The sequence below is a fragment of the Olea europaea genome, chromosome 23, assembly GCF_002742605.1.
Source record: "Olea europaea var. sylvestris chromosome 23, O_europaea_v1, whole genome shotgun sequence".
Lineage (NCBI taxonomy): Eukaryota > Viridiplantae > Streptophyta > Magnoliopsida > Lamiales > Oleaceae > Olea > Olea europaea.
The window spans coordinates 7,550,687-7,572,025 of record NC_036259.1 but is presented as its reverse complement, the minus strand read 5'-3'; the positions used below and the strand labels follow the sequence as shown (position 1 = coordinate 7,572,025).

The 21,339-nt window shown below is 33.3% G+C and overlaps 2 protein-coding genes and 1 long non-coding RNA gene across 9 annotated transcripts; 2 read left to right on the top strand and 1 right to left on the bottom strand.

Annotated features, from left to right (window-relative positions):
- The first annotated feature begins 1,817 nt into the window (after window positions 1-1,817).
- On the top strand, window positions 1,818-6,222 carry LOC111372264 (nitrate regulatory gene2 protein-like). Of its 3 annotated transcripts, none has more exons than XR_002698731.1 (4): window positions 1,818-4,302; window positions 4,826-5,031; window positions 5,980-6,075; window positions 6,164-6,222. XR_002698731.1 is itself a non-coding variant. In XM_022994506.1 (4 exons), the coding sequence occupies exons 1-4, from the start codon at window positions 2,640-2,642 to the stop codon at window positions 6,175-6,177; spliced, it is 1,962 nt and encodes a 653-aa protein (XP_022850274.1). In that variant the 5' UTR covers window positions 1,819-2,639; the 3' UTR covers window positions 6,178-6,222. The 3 variants fall into 3 exon arrangements, 2 of the variants coding, with proteins under 2 accessions (XP_022850275.1, XP_022850274.1); XM_022994506.1 differs by having other exon boundaries at window positions 1,819-4,302; window positions 5,997-6,075; XM_022994507.1 differs by lacking the exon at window positions 6,164-6,222 and having other exon boundaries at window positions 5,980-6,143.
- A 4,788-nt stretch (window positions 6,223-11,010) lies between these two features.
- LOC111372263 lies at window positions 11,011-14,154 on the top strand. The gene is made up of 3 exons (XR_002698730.1): window positions 11,011-11,169; window positions 13,601-13,810; window positions 14,022-14,154. It is a non-coding gene; the product is annotated as an uncharacterized LOC111372263 (long non-coding RNA).
- A 4,207-nt stretch (window positions 14,155-18,361) lies between these two features.
- LOC111372262 lies at window positions 18,362-19,842 on the bottom strand. 5 transcript variants are annotated; one of them, XR_002698727.1, is made up of 4 exons: window positions 19,422-19,838; window positions 19,278-19,315; window positions 18,834-18,934; window positions 18,369-18,641 (listed from the first exon to the last, which is right to left on the bottom strand). XR_002698727.1 is itself a non-coding variant. In XM_022994505.1 (4 exons), the coding sequence occupies exons 1-4, from the start codon at window positions 19,576-19,578 to the stop codon at window positions 18,634-18,636; spliced, it is 309 nt and encodes a 102-aa protein (XP_022850273.1). In that variant the 5' UTR covers window positions 19,579-19,838; the 3' UTR covers window positions 18,369-18,633. The 5 variants fall into 5 exon arrangements, 1 of the variants encoding a protein (XP_022850273.1); XM_022994505.1 differs by having other exon boundaries at window positions 19,417-19,838; XR_002698729.1 differs by lacking the exon at window positions 19,278-19,315 and having other exon boundaries at window positions 18,362-18,641; window positions 19,422-19,833.
- Window positions 19,843-21,339: the final 1,497 nt, after the last annotated feature.

Here is a 21,339-nt window from a genome sequence, read left to right as displayed (position 1 = left end):
TAATACAAAATCAAACCGTGAACAAGAAAGAACCAACGTATTGGTGCATCAATCTGCTAAAATTCTAATTACAAGTATCTCGTAAAAATATTAATTACTTTAGAATATTTCCATAATTTGTTTTTCATAAAATAACTTAATTCAAAAGGATCGAATTCAATTTACTTACATCGGTACATATTATTTGAAACTCAATTTTAAATCCACAATCTCTAAATGAAGTTTTTTTGCACGTGAATCCATAATTATTTCATAATTTTTCTCCCTATATTCTTCAAAAATATCGCTTTTTACAAAATCTATTTTCAAGAAATATACATCAGCCACGCCCTTAATATTTCTATAGAAATAGCACATTTCGAAAATTCAAAATTCACGTGGTAGGAGAATTCCAACCCTCTTTTATCTTGTTTTGATGGAGTATAAAAAACATAATGAGATTTCGATGATGCTTTGTTAAAAATTTTAAAAAAATTTACATTTACATATCTCCTATTGTGGCGTACAGTATTTTTAAATCGAGATTTAGATCTCCAAAATAGTTGAAAATTTTCCAATAGAGATATTCAAAGAAAATGCAAATTGCAATTTTCGACAAAAAATGTAAGAAAGATGTGAATTTACATTTTTTACATCCACCAGAGACAGAAAAATCGACTTAGATATTCTCATTAGAGCAAAATTTGAATTTAGATTCATTGGATATAAGTAAACATGCAAAAATGACTTTTAAAATAGCAGTTTATACCTAATTTTATCATCTATTTAGGAGTGGACATAGTTTCATTTAGTTTTGGTTTCAAGAGAATTGAACTGAACCATGAATGAACAATTTTTTTTTTTTTTTGGAAAATGGAACCAATAATTTTTTTGAAGATATAAAATCAAATCGAAATAAAAACAATTCGGTTTTGGCTTAGTTTGGTTTGATTCTAATTCCATTATTTAACTTTTCAAATGATAAATGCAAATTAAAATCTATCACATATCCATAAATTAGTTATATACCCCTAAATAAAAATATATAAACATCAAATATTAAGTAAATTAAATTTCAAATTATCAATTATCAAATGAAATATTGTGTAATAAAATTTATTCACCAAAGTCCTAACTAACAAACAAATATAGTCATAATTTTAATACAAACATCAAGTTTCATCGCCCATACAAAATGTTGTTTAATAACAATGATTTACTAATTGAGTCACTAACAATATTTGATTTTTTAATTTTTTGTATTATTCACTGAATTGTAATTGTAAGAGATATGTATATATACACGAAATTGTTCTCTTGTTCACAGTGGGTAAGATAAGATTATCCACTTCTTGATGTGGTGGGAGAATCTTACTTACGGTTATCTCCAAATATGTGAACCGTAAGTATGATTCTCTCCAAATGAATAAGATGAGATTTTTCACCAATGACAAGAGGACATTTTTACATATATGTATAAAATAAAATTAATAAAAATTGCATTCGATTCTTGATTTTGATTCTAGAATTGGAACCATAACCAAATGATTGTTGATTCTAAGAACCAAAGTCTTTAATTTTTTTGTAGAATGTAATCGAATAGTTCAATTTAATTCGATTTTGATTTGGTCTGACCATTTTGTTTATCTATATTATTAATACATAATATTGAAGATGCTCTTACAGAGGCTTGCTGGAGGGCCAGGCTCAAACAGGTTTTCCCGCTCTTATAATACCAAACCCCAACACGACAAACAGGGTTTTTCCGCTCTTACCAATCCCCAACATCCTCACACAACCACTCCTCATACGTGTAAAGAAAAATGTTAAAAGGAGGAGACGTAATTATGGTAGCCTCCACCTCTCCCTCTCCCTCTCCCTGCCATCATCTGACATTGCTGACAAGGCCACGACTCCGACCCTTGCTTATACCCTTCCGCCCTACACCAACCTCTACTCCGACTCCGACTCCGACTCCGACTCCTTCCCTCGCCTTCAACGTGCTCATCTAAAACCCCACAAGAAGAAAAAAGAAAATCAAATTTCACTACCAAACCCCAAAATTCAAATCAAAACACAGAAAAACCTCTTCAAGATCAAGATCCCCCTTCTCTTCTTCTTCTCCAACTCCCACCCCACACACACTTTTCAACACATTTACTTCTTTATTTGACACACACTGACACACACAAGAAACAAATCCCAAGAAACACACATTTACATGATACTCATCTACTGATTCAGAATGGAGAAATAGGATAATTACAGATTTTCTTGAACCCTAATGGACCAACGACAATGATTCACTTCTTTCAATTTCTACGGTCAGATTTGGATTGAATTTTCTTTAACGCGCTTTCTCTAACCAAATACTACATTTCCAAGTCTTCCTGTCACACCAAGTCCATAAATGAATCCGAAATTGGAAATTAAAACCAGATGTTGTACCTCATTGCTTGTACCTTGCATTCTTTGCAGCCCCACCGCCATTATGATTACATCACATTGTGACCGAATTCAGCTCCACATTTTCACACTCTAGAATTTTCTGATTTCTTCTTTCTCAAGGATCTACCTGCTTTGAATTTTCCTTTTTGAATTTTTTCCCACATTCACAATGCACATGCTGAAAATTTTACCCCTAGATTCTGCTATGTGACATGGGCTGTAGTGGGTCCAAGGCGGACGACTTGCCTCTGGTGGTCCGCTGCCGTGAGCGGAGGGAACTCATTAGAGCCGCCGCCGACCACCGCTTTGCCCTGGCTGCGGCCCATGTTTCATACTTCAAGTTCCTCAAGGAAGTAGGCGATACTCTCAAGAAATTCGTGGACGAGGATCTAATTACTGTCTCCCCTTCTTCCTCCTCTCTGTCTTCGCCTTCCTTAGTTCTTCCGCCGTTGGAGAAATCCAGGAAAATTAACCACGAGGGTTCTTCTTCTCATAATCCAGGAAAATCGGGTTCTTATGGTGGGTCTGTTTTACATGTCCATGGTGACGAGGATGATGAGTCTCATATACATTTTTCAGATTCGGATGAGGATGATGATGATGATGAGGAAGATGATTGGAATCATCACCATCATCCTATACATACACATACAAACAAGGATGACGAGGATAAAAATCATTTGCATCATGTTGAACAAGGGGATACATCTCATAATCCGCTGGGTGGATATAATGGGTATGGGTACGGATATGGTTATGAGATGATGAATAATGGGTATTCGTACCCTCCTTTGTCTAATTCATATGGGCAGCCTTATTCTTCCTCTTATTTTCCGATGGAACAACCGATGGATCAGTACTTATGGGGTCCACCGAGAATGCCACAGCCACAGCCACAGCCAATGCCGGGATATTCTTCCAGTAATTCGAATGTGTATTACATGAGGAAGTCAGCTACGGAGATGAAAACAGTGATTCAGGAGGTGGCACCCCCCCAGCGGCCGAGTAATGGGTACTTGGATTCATATTGGAACTATGCGGCCCCTTATGGAAATGGTGGTGTGAAAGTGAGTCCTCCGAAAGAGCCACCGCCTCAACCATCGCCCAAGGCCACGGCGTGGGATTTCTTGAACCTTTTTGACGGGCATGATGATGGGTACCAGGGTTATTATTCAACTGGTGGATATGGGTATGGAACAATTTCTAGCAGCCCGGATTCAATTGAGGTGAGAGAGAGGGAGGGTATTCCTGATTTGGAGGAAGAAACAGAAAATGAGGTCTATAGAGAGGTTCAAAAGGGGAAGAGAGTGAGTGCAGAAACGAGAAAGAATTCGAAACCAAGCGTTCCTAGCTCTAGATCAGTGCCACTGCATAAAAATAGTGAGGGTAGTTCAAAATCAGGGCCAATGCAGAAAAGTGAGGGCAGTTCAAGATCAGGGGCACTGCATATGAATAGCGAGGATAGTTCTAGATCAGTGCCTTCATGGAGTAGTGAGGAAAGTGCAAAACCATCAGTGCCATCGGAATATACTAAGAGGACGCTTATGGAAAATCCGTTGCCCAATAATGAGGATGCCGGGTCAATTAGTTTGATGGATGAGAAAAGCAGTTCAGAAAGTCTTGTGTCAAAGAGTGTAGACGAGGGTTCTGTGAAGAAGAAATGGGTGAGTTTTGAGGTAGATGAGACACCAAAATATGAAGCTGATTCCTCCAAGTTTAGTAGCTTAACTGCATTGTCACCTCATGATACTCGAGATATTCGGGAGGTTGTGGCTGAAATCAGGGATGACTTCCAGGTTGCCTCTAGCTGTGGGAAAGAAGTTGCAAGGATGCTAGAAGTTGGGAAGGTGCCTTATCATCCTGGCTTTCTAAAAGGTGTGATTTTTCTTGGAATGCTCTGTAGTTTAGTGTTATTTTTACCAGTGAAGAGTTTAGACTAATCGAATTGTTCTGTGTGTTGGTACATTTAGTATTATCTAGTTGTATGGCTAAACAGATTATAGTTGTTACTTGTTAGGTGTAGGTTATTAAAACATCTCTGCAGAATAGATGTGAGTACCTGCCTTGTTTTCCTTTAAAATATGGAATAATGATTGACAATTAATAAAGGATGTGCATATTGCTTGTTATAGCTTTAGAGTTTAATTTGCTTTAGAAGTTGGCCTCTTCATTTTTCATTTTCTATAGCTCTGTGATCTTTCTCTGTTATTAATTTTTTCTTTTAATAAATTTTATTTGGTTCTTAATTTTTGTGATCACATGCCTTTAGTTTCCTTGATGAGTCTTTTGATTCTAAGAATATAGCTAGGTATATTTGATGTTCCTTTCTGAGGTAATGACAAGTCATTTTCTTACCATATCCTTGAGATCTTGTTTTAACTTGCAAATCCTTTTACAGTAATTCTTTCCAGGATTTTGCACCCAATTGCTCCATCATCAAATCCTCCATCAATGCATTCAATAAACTTAGCTTCTAAAACATCGAAGTTGGCGAAGTCTTATTTCGGGGATGTTGAGATGGACAAGAACTCCCAAGTATGTAACCTTTCCTCCACACTGGATAAGCTGTATGCATGGGAAGAAAAACTGTACAAGGAAGTAAAGGTAATACTGCTTAATATTTTAAGAGCCTACACACGCCTTCTTCCTTTTTCATTTCTCTTGGTTTTTGTCATTTACTCTTATGTAATAGATAATGTTGAAAAATCTTTGGTGTTTATGGTTTCTCATCTGTACATTTCATTTTGCACTTGAATTGACGGTCTTGTGCTTCAGATGGGAAATACCCTGTAAGCAGTTGAAAGAGCTGGGACTGCCAATTTTTATGCACAATATTAGTTTGAATTATCCATCCGTAGTGTCTTTAAGCTAGAGCTGAATCTCCATCCCAGGAAAAAATTTATGTGGCTAAAAACGAAATATATATTGTAAGACCCAAGATAGATTGTGAATTTGAAATGCTGAATCATTTTAACTGGTTTTCTGATTTCTTTATGCTAAAATATTGCTTATATCATTTGAACTTTTTCAACGTGTCATGTAATACAAAATTTAGCAAATATGAAATGCAGTGCATTTGAAATATACATAAACCAGTTCCAAAGTACTGATAGAACTTTATCAGGAAAGAAACTTGTCATAGTCTCAGTTTTTCTTCTTGCTTCCAAAAAAGATCTCTGTCTAACAAAAAAAATATTATTTGTGCCCAGTCCCACTACATATATGCTTTAGGATATTAGAAGCTTGCTATATGTCATTTGCAGATTCTGAAATGACTAAATGTATTTAGAATTTTTTTGGGTATGGGTAGATTGTAGAAATGCTCAACGTATCTTGGTTTTCACAAATTATAATTAATCTTTTGTGAGCTGGCTACAGGCTACTTGTCTCGAATTCTGAGAGTGTGAAGCGAGCTTTCTGCATGTTGCACGTGTTGAAACCCTAACTGAAATTTCCCATTTCTCTTATTCTTTTAATAATCATTATGTCAACTCGGAATCAAGAATCTTTCTCAGAGTTATCTAGGTATTCAATCTTACTCAGTTTTGATAGGTGGTTGCTTTGATCAGGAAGAAGAAAAACTGCGTGTGACATATGAAAAGCTATGCAAGAGGCTAAAAGGTTTAGATGAGAAAGGAGCTGATTCTGGTAAGATTGAAGCTACTCAAGCTGCGATCAGAAGATCACTAACTAGGCTCAATGTTAGCATTAAAGCAATTGATGCAATTTCGAGCAGGATTCACAAGTTGAGGGATAAAGAGCTGCAACCCCAAATTGCTGAATTAATTCATGGGTATGTACATGCTCCCTGTTATGATTTTTTTATGCACTCAACATTATAGATTTGTGGCACATTGACTCATAAATCATGCATGGAGCAGTCAGTAGACTTGCTTATTCCGTCTCTCTCTCTTAGTACTATTTTATCGTTCCCCTTCTATTATCTATATGATGTAGGGGGAATAATTCAATAACTATAACAAGAAGAGATGGGGGAAGGGGAGAGAAGAAGAAGAACAGAGGCGGGAAAGGAGAGGAAAACGGCTGCAAGCCAACTTTATAATTTAATCAAATTCATCAACTGCCTCAAATACGCAACAAAACAGAAATAAATAACAAAACAAAAACCCTAAAGAGAAGGGTTTGGGCCAAACCTGCTAAACAAGCCCAATAACAGAAATATAAATAATAGTTCAAATAGAAAATAAATAGTAAATGGAAGAAAATAAATAGTAAATGGATGTCCGCATCAACTCTCCCGGGGTGGGAGAAAAACTCGACCCCGTCGAGTGGATAAATCAAAATGTTGTAATGAATCTGATGCCAAAGGCTCCAAGTCATGCCATGGGGGACGATCTTTCTGACCAACCAAATATCGAAATTCCACAAATGATGACGATGCCAATTGCAAATTACCCGCAAAAACATGAGCTGACCAAGATAACTTAGGCGAATGAGAATTTTGCTGACTCTTATAAAGCTCCAATAAATTTGGCTCATGCCGCTGAAGTCTCTATTTGGGAATTCATGTACCGTCAGAATCAAGTCGATCCATCCAACGAACAAGAAAGCACTGAATCTCTCTATTATTGGTCAACACAAGCTGTTCTCCAAAATAACATCAATTTTATTTTTGTGTGCTGTGATAGGTGGGATTGAAACAGACATGGCAAAAGATTCAGTGTGAGAATTCTCATGTGGGAGTAGAAACGGGTCATCAGAGGGGCTAAAATAGCCGTTGTAAGCATCGAAGTCCGTAACAAATAAAATAGGGTGGTGGTCATAATTTGATAAAAGGTCATTGACATAGGCATTTTGACCAACATGCTTTGAAATTTTAAAAAGATCAGTATTACACGCTTGCAATATAACATAATTTTCAATATTAAATTCAAAGTATTGTTTATGCCAATCAACTTGAGATTTATATAATGCTTTACTTGCTTCAAATTGTTTATTGATCTCAATATGCAAGCTATGAAAATGTGATACAACTATCTCAATTGACATAGACACACAAGTATGTGGGTGCATGAGAATAAGGTCTAGAGGTTTCAAAGGTTCACAACCAAGAATAATTTCAAAGGGTTTTAGACCTAAAGACCAGTTCACAGGATCGTTATATGCAATTTGAACAGTTGGAGGGATCAAGTCCCAATTCCCAAGATTTTTCTGGACTAGAGACTGTAATAAATTGTTAGGATTTTGGTTAGCACTTTTGTTTTGACCATCAATTTGAGGTTGGTCGGTGGTGGATAAGTTTGCCTTAGTGTTAACCATAGGCGACTGGATTTTTCAAGGGTGACTGGTGACATCATCAAGCTCTTTAACTTGGGTAATGGTATGACATATAACATGTGATCGAGAATTGTCGGAGATAAGGGGTATAGTATCCAAAGTCTCGAGAAGAGTCTGGATTCCACCTAAGGAAATGTCCTCACTAGTCATCAAAATCTTCAAGTTTAGGTTCATAGACTAGATCTTCTAATGGCTCCTCTATTACATTCTTTCGTTCTTCCATGACTAAGGTTCGATTAGGACATTTAGAAGATATGTGACCAAAGTCTTTACAGTTGACGCACAACAAGTGAGAAGAAGACCTTGGAGTTTCAGAAATTCTACCCTGATTTTTCAAGATTAGAGAACCATTAGAAGGGGGAAGTCTTAAAAGGGACTTAATGGGAGGAGGTGGAGCCAATAAAGCCAAATGATGATTATAAAAAATTTTACCCTTATTTTTCAAAATTGGAGGAACATCAGACGGGGGAGGTCCTGGAAAGGACTTAACGGGAGGAATTGGAGCCAATGACACCGAAGGATGATCGTCAATATGCTTTCTACATGGAAAAGAAGATCTTGGACTATCACGACCTTTACAATTATTTTTCCAAATAGGAGGAACATTAGATGGAGACGGTTTTATGATAGACTTATGATGAGGCGACGCTAATGAGATGGATGAGCGACGATGACCATGCTTGTCATATGGAGTACTAATAATCAACTTATAATCTCGAGCTAAAGAGTAAGTGTGATCAAGAGTAGTGACACCTCGAAGGAAAAGCTTGCGCTTAAGATCATTTCTCAGGCCTTGGCTAAACCTACTCAAAGTCGTGCTCTCATCCTCAATTAAATGACATTTGGTTCGAAATTCCTTAAATTGCGCGATATACTCAGTCACTAATTGATTTCCTTGTTTAAGGGCATTCCATTGAGTAAAAATTTCAAAATTATCTCGTTCTCGCTCACTAATCTGATCCTATTTCTATCCCTATCCTTACGATCGGGTCGAAAGTATTTTTCATTACCTTGTCGACGATGTTGTCTATTATGGGGACACCTTAGAATTATCAACATCAATCGAATGAGGGATGTGTTTAAAATTTTTCAAACTAACAGATAGGGCCTTACTCTCTTCAAGAGTAGCGGTCATTTGAGTTTGAATAGCCGCTATTTGTCGGGTGAGTGCATCGAATTGTGAGGGGTTCATGTTTAAGGTACTAGAGCTAGAAGTGACAAGATGACCAATATGTAACTACATGCACTGTAATAGCAACTTAATGACATACAATAGAGAGATCAACGAACAAAAAGTGCAAGTAATGGAAAATAAAAATTTGAGCTTTTTTTTTTTAAATTTAAATTGAGACTAAAATTATATACAACAAGCTAGTACTGCTAGTATATGTAAAATAATAAAGCAATGATCAAATACTAGCCAAAACCTAATCACGTAAAATAAGCAGGTTAAAGTGAGATTTAACGAGGTCAATGGATCCAATTACGTAAGTTTAGATAAAAATAGATCAGCAGTAGCACAAAAATTTAATTGATGTAATTTCAAAATGAAACAGTAATATAAACCAACAATAAATAAAAACAAGAACTTCCCTTTCGTTCGTCGAAGTAGTCAAGCCAGATCAACCAGAATAAAAGATGTACCTGTAAATAATAGAAAAGATGTTTCTTCTCTTTTTTTTCTTTTTTTTTCACTTTTTTTTTGTTTTTTTTTTGGGAACTGCAGAAAACGATAAATTTAAAAAAAAAATTTCGGGGGGTGAACAGTACCCGTGAATAGTAACGTTTTTTTTTTTTTTTTTTTTTTTTTTTTTTTTTTTTTTAAATTTCGTAAAAATTAAAAAAAAAAAAAAAAAATTTTGACATCGAATAAAAATGAAAATATAGATTAACTTATAAAGGATTGAGCTACTCTTTATTATAATGTTGACATTTTAAAATTGAATCTCAAATCTTAACATAGTATCAGAGTCCATTAAACTTCAACGAACAATTCGATCTTATTAAAACTAAAAAATGAGTTCATGAATTTTAAGATTTGTTTGCTCAAAAGAGCCAGATTTTGCGGGGCATTTGTGGATAAAAATTCCACATCGAATAAAGATGAATACCAACTTATAAAGAATTGGGATACTCTTCTTAATAATGTTGATTTTTTAAGATAGAATCACAAGTCCTAACAGAACGTCGCAACATGGTAGAAGCAGAGTTACATTCGTAATATTCACCAAAAATCTTAACATGTCAAATTCTATACCCTTTGTTTAGCAGCCATCAATATCCTGGAGTATTAGAGGGAATGAGAATAAAGGAATTAAGCTCAATGAGATATGTTGCCAAGAATTTCTAGCTTCAATGTAAATTATAAAAACAAAAGTGCGTTGTATTCATTCTCGGAAACTACATAATATTCATTCTTAAACCCGGGGTCAAATATATGTTAAGTTGTAGAGTCTAATTATTGTTGGCTCATGGAGGATCAACCAAAATTTCAGTAATGACAGTTTAGGAATTTGAGTTCTTATAAATTTAGTCTTAGAAATTTGAGTCCTCGTAATTTTTTTTTTTTTTTTTAAATTTGTCTTATAAAGTAGAAGCATTTATTACTCTTTTATATCATCATCATAAAAGAGAGAAAGAGAGGTTAGAGAAGATCATAGATGTGCAATTTTCTCTTGTAAACTTTTTCCATCATAGTAAATTACTATAACGTAAGAAGATAACATAGTTTCACATTGAGATGAGCATTTATAAATTTTGTGTAGCGACTGAAATTAAATTTTAATCTATTTCATCTTGTCATGTTTTATAATTTGAGATACCAATGGACTAAGTTAGAAATAAATCTTGCACCCAAAAAAAAAAAAAAAAAAGGTCTTTCGGTCAAATAATCAAGTATTCATCTAGCAAAAATTTTCATATCAATATTGGGCTTGTTTCGAAGCTCATATTAATGGCGAATTATGTACTCGAGAAAAAGTTATTTCAGATTAGGTAGGCCCATGATATTTATGTTCAAAGAATTCACAGGCTCAATTCACTTAATTAGAGGTTTAATCAATTAATTTTGGCAGCAATGTGACGTGTGAAATGGAATGGGGTGTTTCAATATTTTGGTTTAGTATGAAAGTTATCTGGAAGTTATTTATTCTTTTTTTAATCATGCAATTTAAATTAAATTTCAATTTGGATTTACGTCAAATTTATTTAAAGATTTGAATTAGTTAAGCCTATCCTAATCCTATAATGAGAAACCTATTCCTATCCAAATTCTACTACCTTGAATTTAACTTTCGCCCAACCTTCAAAGGCACACGGATTCCAAATTTCAAAAATATCCAGCGAAACATAGCAGGGAACAAAGATTCCAATTTCACCTTTAATTATTAGAAATGTTTTGAAATGAAATTCGATTCAACGACTACGTCATCACCAATAATTAAGGTAGGATTCCTACACTAATTGATTCTTATATGGATTTAATTTTCATTCATATATGTTATTCTTCATACTTGCTTATGAACGAATGTAAAGCTCCTTAATGGTTTTCCCCTTGACTGTAAATTGTATAAAAGTTATATGCTTAACTGATGGTCGTAGAGACTCATTAGAATCTTAATGTTATATGTTCAACTGATGGTCGCGGAAGCTCACCAGATCCGTAAGTAAAATGTTTGATCATTGGTTCAATTATTGACCAAGGCAATCTATATAAATTGTGTAGCCTACTGATTATTCTTGAGATGCTCATTCCTATTTAACATTTTCATATTGATCGAAGATTTTGCAGTGGCTCGTCATTGATGGCATAATTATTATGGAGAGATTTATTTATCACGTTTTAGATTTTCATTTTTTTTATGGAAAATAATCCTTGTCGAGTCTAATAAATTTCAGTTTAGGTTTATCTTTCGTTGAAGCTGGGAAACAAGGTCTTTCAATAAATTCCAACTTCTGCCACTGCTTTGAAATTTTACTGTGATTTGTAAAAAAAAGAATTTTTGCATATCTCAAGATGGAAAATAATGCCCTATCAGTTATTTATCATATGCAACTGAAATTTTGTCAATCGGAGTCCCGTACAAATTTTTGTAGCATTTTTTCGTAAGCTGTGACTGTTGGATCCGGGATTTCAGACCAGCCTACTCTAAAAATATTGGTACTTCAAACAATATAGTCGAGATCCCAAATTTTTATATGTTATACATATATGGGTTTATTATCATCCGGTAAAATTTTGTACAGTTTCGTCAAGGTTTGCTTGATCAAATTTTTTTTTTATTTTTTTATTTTTTTATTTTTTTATGTTGTAAACCCGCAGCTTAAATGGAGAACACTATTTAAGCTTGCTGTTTGTTTAAAGAGATAAGTAAAGCAGAAATTTTGCATGGAAGAGTGAACCCTAAAGGACTCATGTTTGTAATCCTCCGTATTACTAGAGTACGGGGCGTTACATTTGGCATGTCTTTATTTCTTTGTGAAAATTACAGGGAGAGAGGTATTTAAAGATTATATTTAAAAAATAAAGTTTAATGTTTACTTATTCAAAAATTGGGTAGTAATTCAACTTTTTACCCACCCGCCAACACCAACACTATCAATCCCTCGTTTTTCTCTCTTCTCTCTCTTCACTCCCAAATCTAGCCATCGACCACCAACCAAAATATGTTCTTGGACTCTGTTGTCTGACCATGTATATATTTTGGCTCATTTTTATCATATTAGCTGCGCTTGAAACAAAGTGAACTTTCCAAAGCGACGTCGCTCTTTATTCTCTATTATCTCTTTCCTCTTTTTCTTTCTCTACCCACCCATCCCATTTCGACGTCACTCAGAGGCTCATAGAGGGACACTTGGTTGCGTACTGCGTTGCAGTGAAGGGGAATTTCTGTTTATGTTGTTTTCCTGGAGACAGAGTCGTTCACCAGGATAAATTACGGTTAATTAGCAAACAACTTCTCGTCGTCGGTGGCGACTGCAAAGTTGTTGTGATCAATGGCAATCGAGAAGGCATCATTGAGACGGTTAGAACCTCCATCCTCTAGGAGCTTTATACTAGTAATCCGAGCTACGTGGTTTTCAGTATTGGGATCTTACTTCTTAGCAGTAGCAATGATGGATGACAGTTGTGGTGATTGATGAAAGTGGTGGCAAATGTTTCCTATTTTGTGTGTTAGTTATTTCTCTTGTTTGGATGTCATGTTTGCTGTTGGTGGTTTTTGCGGGTATGATGCACTGTGGGTGTTGGCAGTGACAGTGGTGCTGTAAGTGACGGTGGGGGTTCTAGTGGTGGCGGTGCCAATGATGGTTATGGTGTTAGTTTTTGGTTGGGTTGAGGTTGTATAAAGATGATATGTAGCCAAAAAATTGGATTAATTTGCGATGTAGAAATAATATAAAATCAATAAAAATAGATAATTTACGATCAATAAATAATATGTGTGTGAGATTGTGATTAAATTTGTAATCATGACTCACTATTTGTTCACAGTTTAAAGGTCACATATTTGTTCACATGTGGACAACCCAATGTCCACATGTCACAGATCAAATAGAATTGATCACAAATCACCCATTTATGTTTACAAGTCACATGTTTAGTTCACAGGTCACATTTCACAAATCATATTATATAGGCTATAGATTAATGTCAACAGGTCACATATCAAAATTAATTGGTCACGGATCAAATGCCACATGTCCATCTGGTCACATATCACTAATTTATGTTCATAGGTCACATATTGCACTTCACAGATCATATTATATAGGTCACAGATCAATGCCAATAGACCACGAATCAAAATTTATTGGTCACATATCAGAGTCGTATATTTTCATGCACTGATAATAGGTTACAACTTATATGTTATAGGTTATAGGTGACCAAAGATCCAAGAGAATTGGTGACGGGCCATTGGATCAATATCACAATTTACAGGTCATATGTCACAAATTCAAGAGAACTGGTCACATGCCATTGATTTCTCGATCGTTGCCTTCAAAAATTCTGATACACAGTGCCAACAACTTCTAATTTGTGAACCCAAATGTCCGACGAATTTCAATTAACCAGATTTTGACGGTGAGAATTGAAGTTATTTGCTTCGATGAGTTCTCTGTAAATCTTTTTCTTGTTCGATCTTTTAGTACATAGTGCCGACAACTTCCAACTTTTAACTTAAATTATCCGACATATTTCAATTAATCAGGTTTCGAAGTTATTTGCTCCGACGAGTACTCTATAAATTCTATCTTTGTTCTTTCTTCTGATAGCTTTCAATTTGTGATTGCAGTAGTCTGATAATTTTCGAACAATCAGATTTCGGCGGTGGTAAATTACTGTGGAAAGGTCTCTCTTGCTTGGTCTTCCAAATTTTTTATGATTTGTTGTTTTGTAGAGTATGGTAATTGAAAGCATTATTTTAGGATATATATTTGTTAGAATGTATTTTATATATAATATTTATTAATTACCACATGAGTTTTGAACTTTTAAACCTTTTCTCTTAAAATTGAATTAGGGTATAGTTAAGGTGTGAGTTATGTATTGTTCCCTATTTCTTTCTATTAATTGATTGCTCTCGGTGGAATAGAATTATGATTTCTAATTCTCAAGACTACCAGCATAAAATCATATAATTAACTTTAAAACTTGAAAATCATGTAACCGACCTGGCACCAAAACTATCTCACCTTAAATGCGAAGAAAAGCTTGTAAACAATGCAAAATGGGTAAATTTCTTGAAAACCCAGACCACCTTCCTTCTTTCTTTCTTCAAAATTGCTAGAATTTTACTTTTTCGTGTCTTGTCAAGGGAAACTATTCCTTTTAAAGAAGATGAGCGCATTCACCTGAGAAATGGGCGAGGGCTCTAACATTCTGATAAATGCAATTTCGTCTTGTCAGTAGTTCCATTAAGCACGCCAGCCAAATTTCTTCACAATTACCAAGTATATACTATTACTAAATTCTCTATTTTCTCATTGAATTCTTTAGATGTGATAAACAACATAAGAGATATAATGCTGCATTTCATTTCTGTTAAATTGTTCATCTTTCTTTCTTGGCATTTCGTAAATATATACCATGAATTCATGATCAAGAAGAAATAATTGCGAATGAATTAAACTACCATACAACTGATCATAGCTAGCAAAAGTTATTTCCTTCTTTCTTGATTTGTTATTACTTGTGGTACAATGTAACGTTAACATCCTTACGCCTGTCTTCGCCTATTTAAACTTAGAATATGCCATATGAAGTTTCATGTTGTCGGACTAAATGCAAAGTGGACAGCTAAAGAAATGCGGAAGTTATTCGGGGCGGATAAGTTTTAGTTTTGAATCCTTTGCCTTTTTGGATCAATCTTGCTGCGTGTTGACATCATGTATTACATTATTGTGAGTTGGCAATATATTATATATTGATTTTAATGACACTTTAGACAATCAATACTATATCATAGATTTTGACAACTCACACAATGTTAACAACAATGTCATCTACGAATGTATATCTAAATTAATTCTTTTTGGATTATTATTATTATTATTATTATTATTATTATTATTATTATTATTACAATGAGGATTTTAAATCATAGGCCGGCCGGACACATCATGTGTTCAGGGCATAATTTAGATTTTAAAAGTAATTCCTGCAAGGGCACTGCTAGAAATCAATGGGCACAAGTTGCATTTGTGTTGTGGATCTCAAATGCTAGGTTTGAAGCATTTAAGTTATCTAAATGATCGATTTTAAACCTAAGGATTTCAACTAATTATTAGAGATTTTTTTTTTCCTTTATAAGCTATTAAGCATTTATTTTCTGGTTTAATACACTATTTTTGTTTATTTGTACTCCCTCCGTCCCATTTGTATAGGCTATTTTTTTCCCACACAGAATAAGAAGTTTTATTTTAATATTATTGAAAAAGCAATTTTTGCAAAAAAGTTTCCTAGTCTACCCTTATTTACAACTAGTAGTAAATAAAGTGGGAAATATTTTTTTGTTCATGTTTCAAAAAAGTAGTAGGAAATGTGGGCATGTATTTGGATAATTTCAAGAAGATAAATTAAAATCTATACAATTTCAAGCTTAAGTGAGAGGAATTGATTATAACTAGGCAAATTAAATAAAGCTATGCTACTAAGCTGAAAAAAAAAAAAAAAAGGTTTCTCGATAAAGACAGAAGAGTGTATAAATGGGACAAGATAATAAGGGAAGTATGCCTATATAAATGGGATAGAGGGAATATTTCAATTATTTCATGACTAATATTTTTCCAGCCAAATTTAGTACACAAACAATCTTTTAAAAAATTAATCTGTCGTAAAATTAAAGTCAAGGAAAGTCAACATAAATTTGTAACTAAGAAAACCAATAAAACAATCTAGAAAAAAATAATTAGCATATAGTTTTTCTTCACAGTCTCTAAGAGAAGACAATATTTGATCAATAAGTTGGTTTAATTAGTTAAGATTTTCCTTTAAAGTTGAAATTTACAAAAGAGGGATACTTCGAGGAAGGAGATTCCAAGTGAGAAAAATAGAGTCTGTTCCATATATAATATATTAAATTTGAACTAAAACTAGTGCAAAGCTAATGCAAAACATAGCGTGCCATAAAGAAAATTGTTAATGCATTATTTTCAAATCACTAACATGTACTGACTAGGGAATAAAGTGCTTAACCTATTACTAACGAAGGATGTTGAGGCCCATCCTCAATCCATGAAGGATGTGCAGATCACTAGCTTTTTATCGATAAAATATTAGTGTCTTCGATCTCGACTCTCTGAATATGCTTTCATAGGTGTGAAAACAACTACGGAGTCTAGAAACAGTAATTCTTATAATATCCTTGCATTTTAGGTGTGATAACAATTATGATTAAAATACCATTGTCCAATCTCAACTACAGTAATAAACGGCAACATACACTTATTATATGTTACAATGAATGTTACCTTTTAAAAAGCTATTTTTGTTATAAGGCGTTCTTACATAGCAACCATTTTGCCAATCTAACAAGGTAATTAGAAATATATATTAGAGGGTTGGTCCCTCATTTTCCTTGAACACTCTCGTTTTTTCTAAGTAATTTTCACATTTATGAGCTATTTCTCTCCTTCATACATTTGACTGGAGCGGCTTAGCACTGTCGCCTATGGAGGAGAAGTGCACAAAAACATCATTTAGCAAGCTAAAAAAAGTAACTAACGCCTTCAATGAAAAGTTACTTATTTGTCAAAATAAGTAATTTTCTTAATTCAAATTTCATAATGTCCAAGTTTTCATTTTTCGAATTTAATTCCTCTGCCCAAGTTCATTTTCGGCTGAAGGTGAAAGGCAAATGTGTTTCTTTCTTTCCTTGATTACAAGAAACTTAGCCATAAAAGAGTACAAGAAGAAATTACTACATGATTAATCTGCATTTTTGGAAGTTTTTGTACACATTTAAAATCCATGAATAAAAAGTGATGAATAAGTGAATAATACTTGTGACCCTCTTTAAAATCCATGAATAAAAAGTGATTTGATCGGTTTATTAAAAAATAAAATTAAACATTAGCCAAACATGGACTTGTGAAAAAAAAAAATTCCCTATTTGCTTGATAATATGTGCACATCAAAATAACACAGATTTATATGCTTTCCAGTAAAATCTGGGGTAGTAGAGGGAAAAACTAAATCAAATAGGATCGACAAGATTTAGACATTTATCATCAATTTATGGCGGAAATTATGTCTTTATGTCAATTTTGGCTTTCATAATGCACATAAGACAACATATATTAGGATTCTTTTTCTTATAAGTAATATCAAAGCCCACTCTTCTAATTTTGGGATTGCTTTCATAAGCTAGTGGGGTGATTTGTCATAAACAATAGACTAAAAAAGAATTAATCTTCCTATAAAAAAAAAAATAATAATAATGTTGCCTTTTCATTTCCTCCTCTAGTAATTAGGTCCTTCTTAAGAAATTTCTCGTCTAAATTTTGTTTGACAGTCGTGTCTTTTGGTTCTCATTGAGATCGGAAGAAAATTCCATGGATGAAACCATATTTTCTTCTCTTCTACTTTGCAAAGTTATTTTATAAATAAAATGATTGAAAGATAAGAATGTGCCAGTTTACCTACTGGCCCTAAAGTTTGTGAGATGTCAACACTAACTTTAATAATTGAAAATGGACTGTTCATCAATAATTATATGCTGATGTGGACTGGTGAAATAATCTGTCAATGTTTGTTGCTCATTATTTGAAAAGTCGAAGAATTTTGAATAGTATTTTTAAGAAATTGTGTAGTTAAAAAGTAAAAAAAAAAAAAAAAAAACTTATTAATTTGTGTGTAGACTATTATATTTTGTGAAATATATGGTAAAAAATAATACTGTAACAAACAATTTAGAATTTTTAAAGATGTCAAACAGTACAATAAACTTAAGGACAAAATGTATAATCAATTAACGGATAAATAGCACAACACATTCATATCTTTCAATTTTATTATACAAGACGTCATTATCTTACAAAATGTTCTTTTAATTTATTTTTTCAATAAAAAGACGATTTAACCTTTCTATACAAATAAAAAAAAAATGAAAAAATTAATTGTAACAATAGTCCCAAAATTTCAAAAAATTACAAATTAATCACAAATATGTAATTAAAAATCAAAACTAAAAAAACAAAAATCATTCATCTTCTTCCTTCACACAATCACTCACTAATGGCAAAAAATCCCTCTAGCCCTGGTCGAGACACACAGTGACTTCACCAATGGTAAATAAATAGTAAGTTAAAAACAAAGGAAACCGCATGCTTAAAGCCAGGTCCACTCTACAAATAAGATGCAATTCTCGAATTCTGAGTGTCAAGCTTATACTTTCTTTACTCAAATTAAGTTCCTGCATAGATAACAAGAAATATGATACATAAAAAAACCAGTCAAATTATCCTACAAAATATTTTACATCTGTGTAGTTGCCAGTTGGGCAAAAATGAAACAAAAATGCTACGCGGCCAACCCCCCCCCCCCCATCCCGCACCCCAATAAGCCCCCAGTTTTTGGCCCAGGGTTGCGAACGAAAAGCACTTACCGAGACATATAACTATTTGATTGTACGAGATTCCAGTTCTGCAACTACATCTTCTGAACATCTCTCTCAAATTTTGAATCTTTAATAGCTCTATGATTTTACTGTTGAAAAAAAAAAAAAAAATCTGAGAAACTTGTGGGCAGCATGGATTGGATACCGCAGGATTAAAAGCCCGTTGGGTAGTAATTTTTCACCCCAAAAAATTAATTTTTTAACAGATATTCCACTATTTCAACCATCATTTTTTACTTTTGCACTTACATATAGGACCCATTTTTTTCTAAAGATCAAAAAAAAAAAAAAAATTCAATTCTCATTGAACAAACCATAGGCTAATATTTTATATATTATTCTGTTCATACTGTCTAACTTCTTCAGACGCCCTGCATACCAAATATACAATTCAAGGTAACACACTGACAGTAAGAAATTAAAAAAAAGTACTTTTTGTCTCGAACAAGTTTCAATAATCCAACGTTTTCCTGTTTCAAAAAACCATAAATCACAAAAAATAATTATCAAAGAAAAAGTTATATTAAAAGCTAATAGATATGATGTATAAAGAAAATGCAGAACAAATTACCTTACCAAGTTGGTCAATGAAATCTTTGCCAGAAGCAGAATCTGAGGGCAACTTCTTCACAGTCGCATGAGATTTGAGATTTAGCAAAGAATTAGTAATATTTGAAAGACTCCTCACAATGTTTCCAAAAGAGGATCTTTTCGCCATTTTATCCCGTTTCATAATCCTCCTTCAAGATCTCTTTCGAAAAATAACTTCAAAATTCAAGATACCCAAGTGGAATTTCAAGAAATGAACACTAAATTCTGACCCAGGAATTATCCTGAAGTGAAATTACACCAAAAGGACATATGGATGTTTAATTCTACAAAATGGGTTTGTGTCTGTTACTAATTACAGAAAAAATTTAATGAAATTAAACAATGTGTGTGCAGGAAGAGAGGAATGATTTTTTTTTAATTATATATTTGTGATTAATTCGTAATTTTTTGAAATTTTGGGACTATTGTTAAAATCAATCATTTTCTTTTCTTTTCGTTTTATTTAAATGGAAGGGCAAAATCATCTTTTTGTTAAAAAAAAAAAAAAAGAAGATGAAAATGACTTTTTGCTCAATAAAAGGTGAACATATGGGAGAAAATATTAAAAAATAAAAGATAAGGATGTTTTGTACAATGAAATTGAAAGATAAAGACGTTTTGTGTTATTTACCCATTAATTTATTGAAGGTACATTGACCCCAAGAATAGACATGATTCTAACTAGTACAATTTTACCTATTCAATAGTTTCATTGGGCGTTTTTAAGAATATTCAATTTTAAGGGTATGAGTTGAAAAGTGTTCACTCATTTGAATTTAGTGTCAACTTATCTATTATGCCTTCAATGAAAGGCTATATTTTAAAATGATATTCTCGACATTTGATTTTTTATCAATTTGTCACGAATTTTGAGAAGTGACTTTCATGAGAAGTTATATTAAAATAATGTTTCTCGACATTTTATATGTCATTCTCGACATTTGAACACCGTTTCATTTGTCTAGAATGACATTTCATTTAGAATATGGCATTTCTCTACATTTAAAAATGTCGTTCTCGACATTTTGTAAGCAATTAATTCATACTTTAATGCAAAGATCTTGGAATTCTATGATTTTCACGTATGAGTAATTTGATCAAGTAACATACCTTGATCCATGAAGAAAATTGGAATTTATTAAATCTGCAAAAAAGAAATCAGTGAGAATAAAGAAAACTGTTCTCTCTCTTTTCCTTACTGTTCTTGAATGTTCTTATTGATGGTTTTTCATTCACGTTAAAAAGGCAGAGAGAGACAGTTTTCTTTTAGGCCAAAACTACCCACTTTCCAACAAAATGAGCAGTTACAAAACTCTCACATCTCAATGACCAATCAGATTTTTAATATATATAGACCAAATATTAATTTATTTATAATATTACGTGGGGCCACATTAATTGGTCTAACATTCTCCCACTTGGCCCGAGTAATATTACATCATTATGTGGTCTATAACATAATGCGCATACGATAAGCTAAAATCCTTCATACATTGGTCACTTAATATATCATCGTTAAGTAATGACGAATAAGAGTCATGGTGATTTTACACCATCATTTTGGCATAATTCCTTCCATGTACTACAATATAAGTCCTTACTCAACATGATACGTAATGAGAAGTTTCTAATAATATCTTTAAAGGGCTATTCCTGTCAGCATTCAGATAATTCACTCATGTACATGTACCAACAATTATGACAGGAATAACATTTGTCAAAAACAATACATAATTGAGCTCCAAGTGTCAATACATAAGCATCATCAATTACATAATAATGTCAATGATAATTTTCAATAATGCCCATCCTTTCGATATGTTCATTAAATGTCTTTGGTGGCAATCCTTTCGTTAATGGATCTGCAATCATAAGATTGGTGCTAATATGCTCGATTGACACC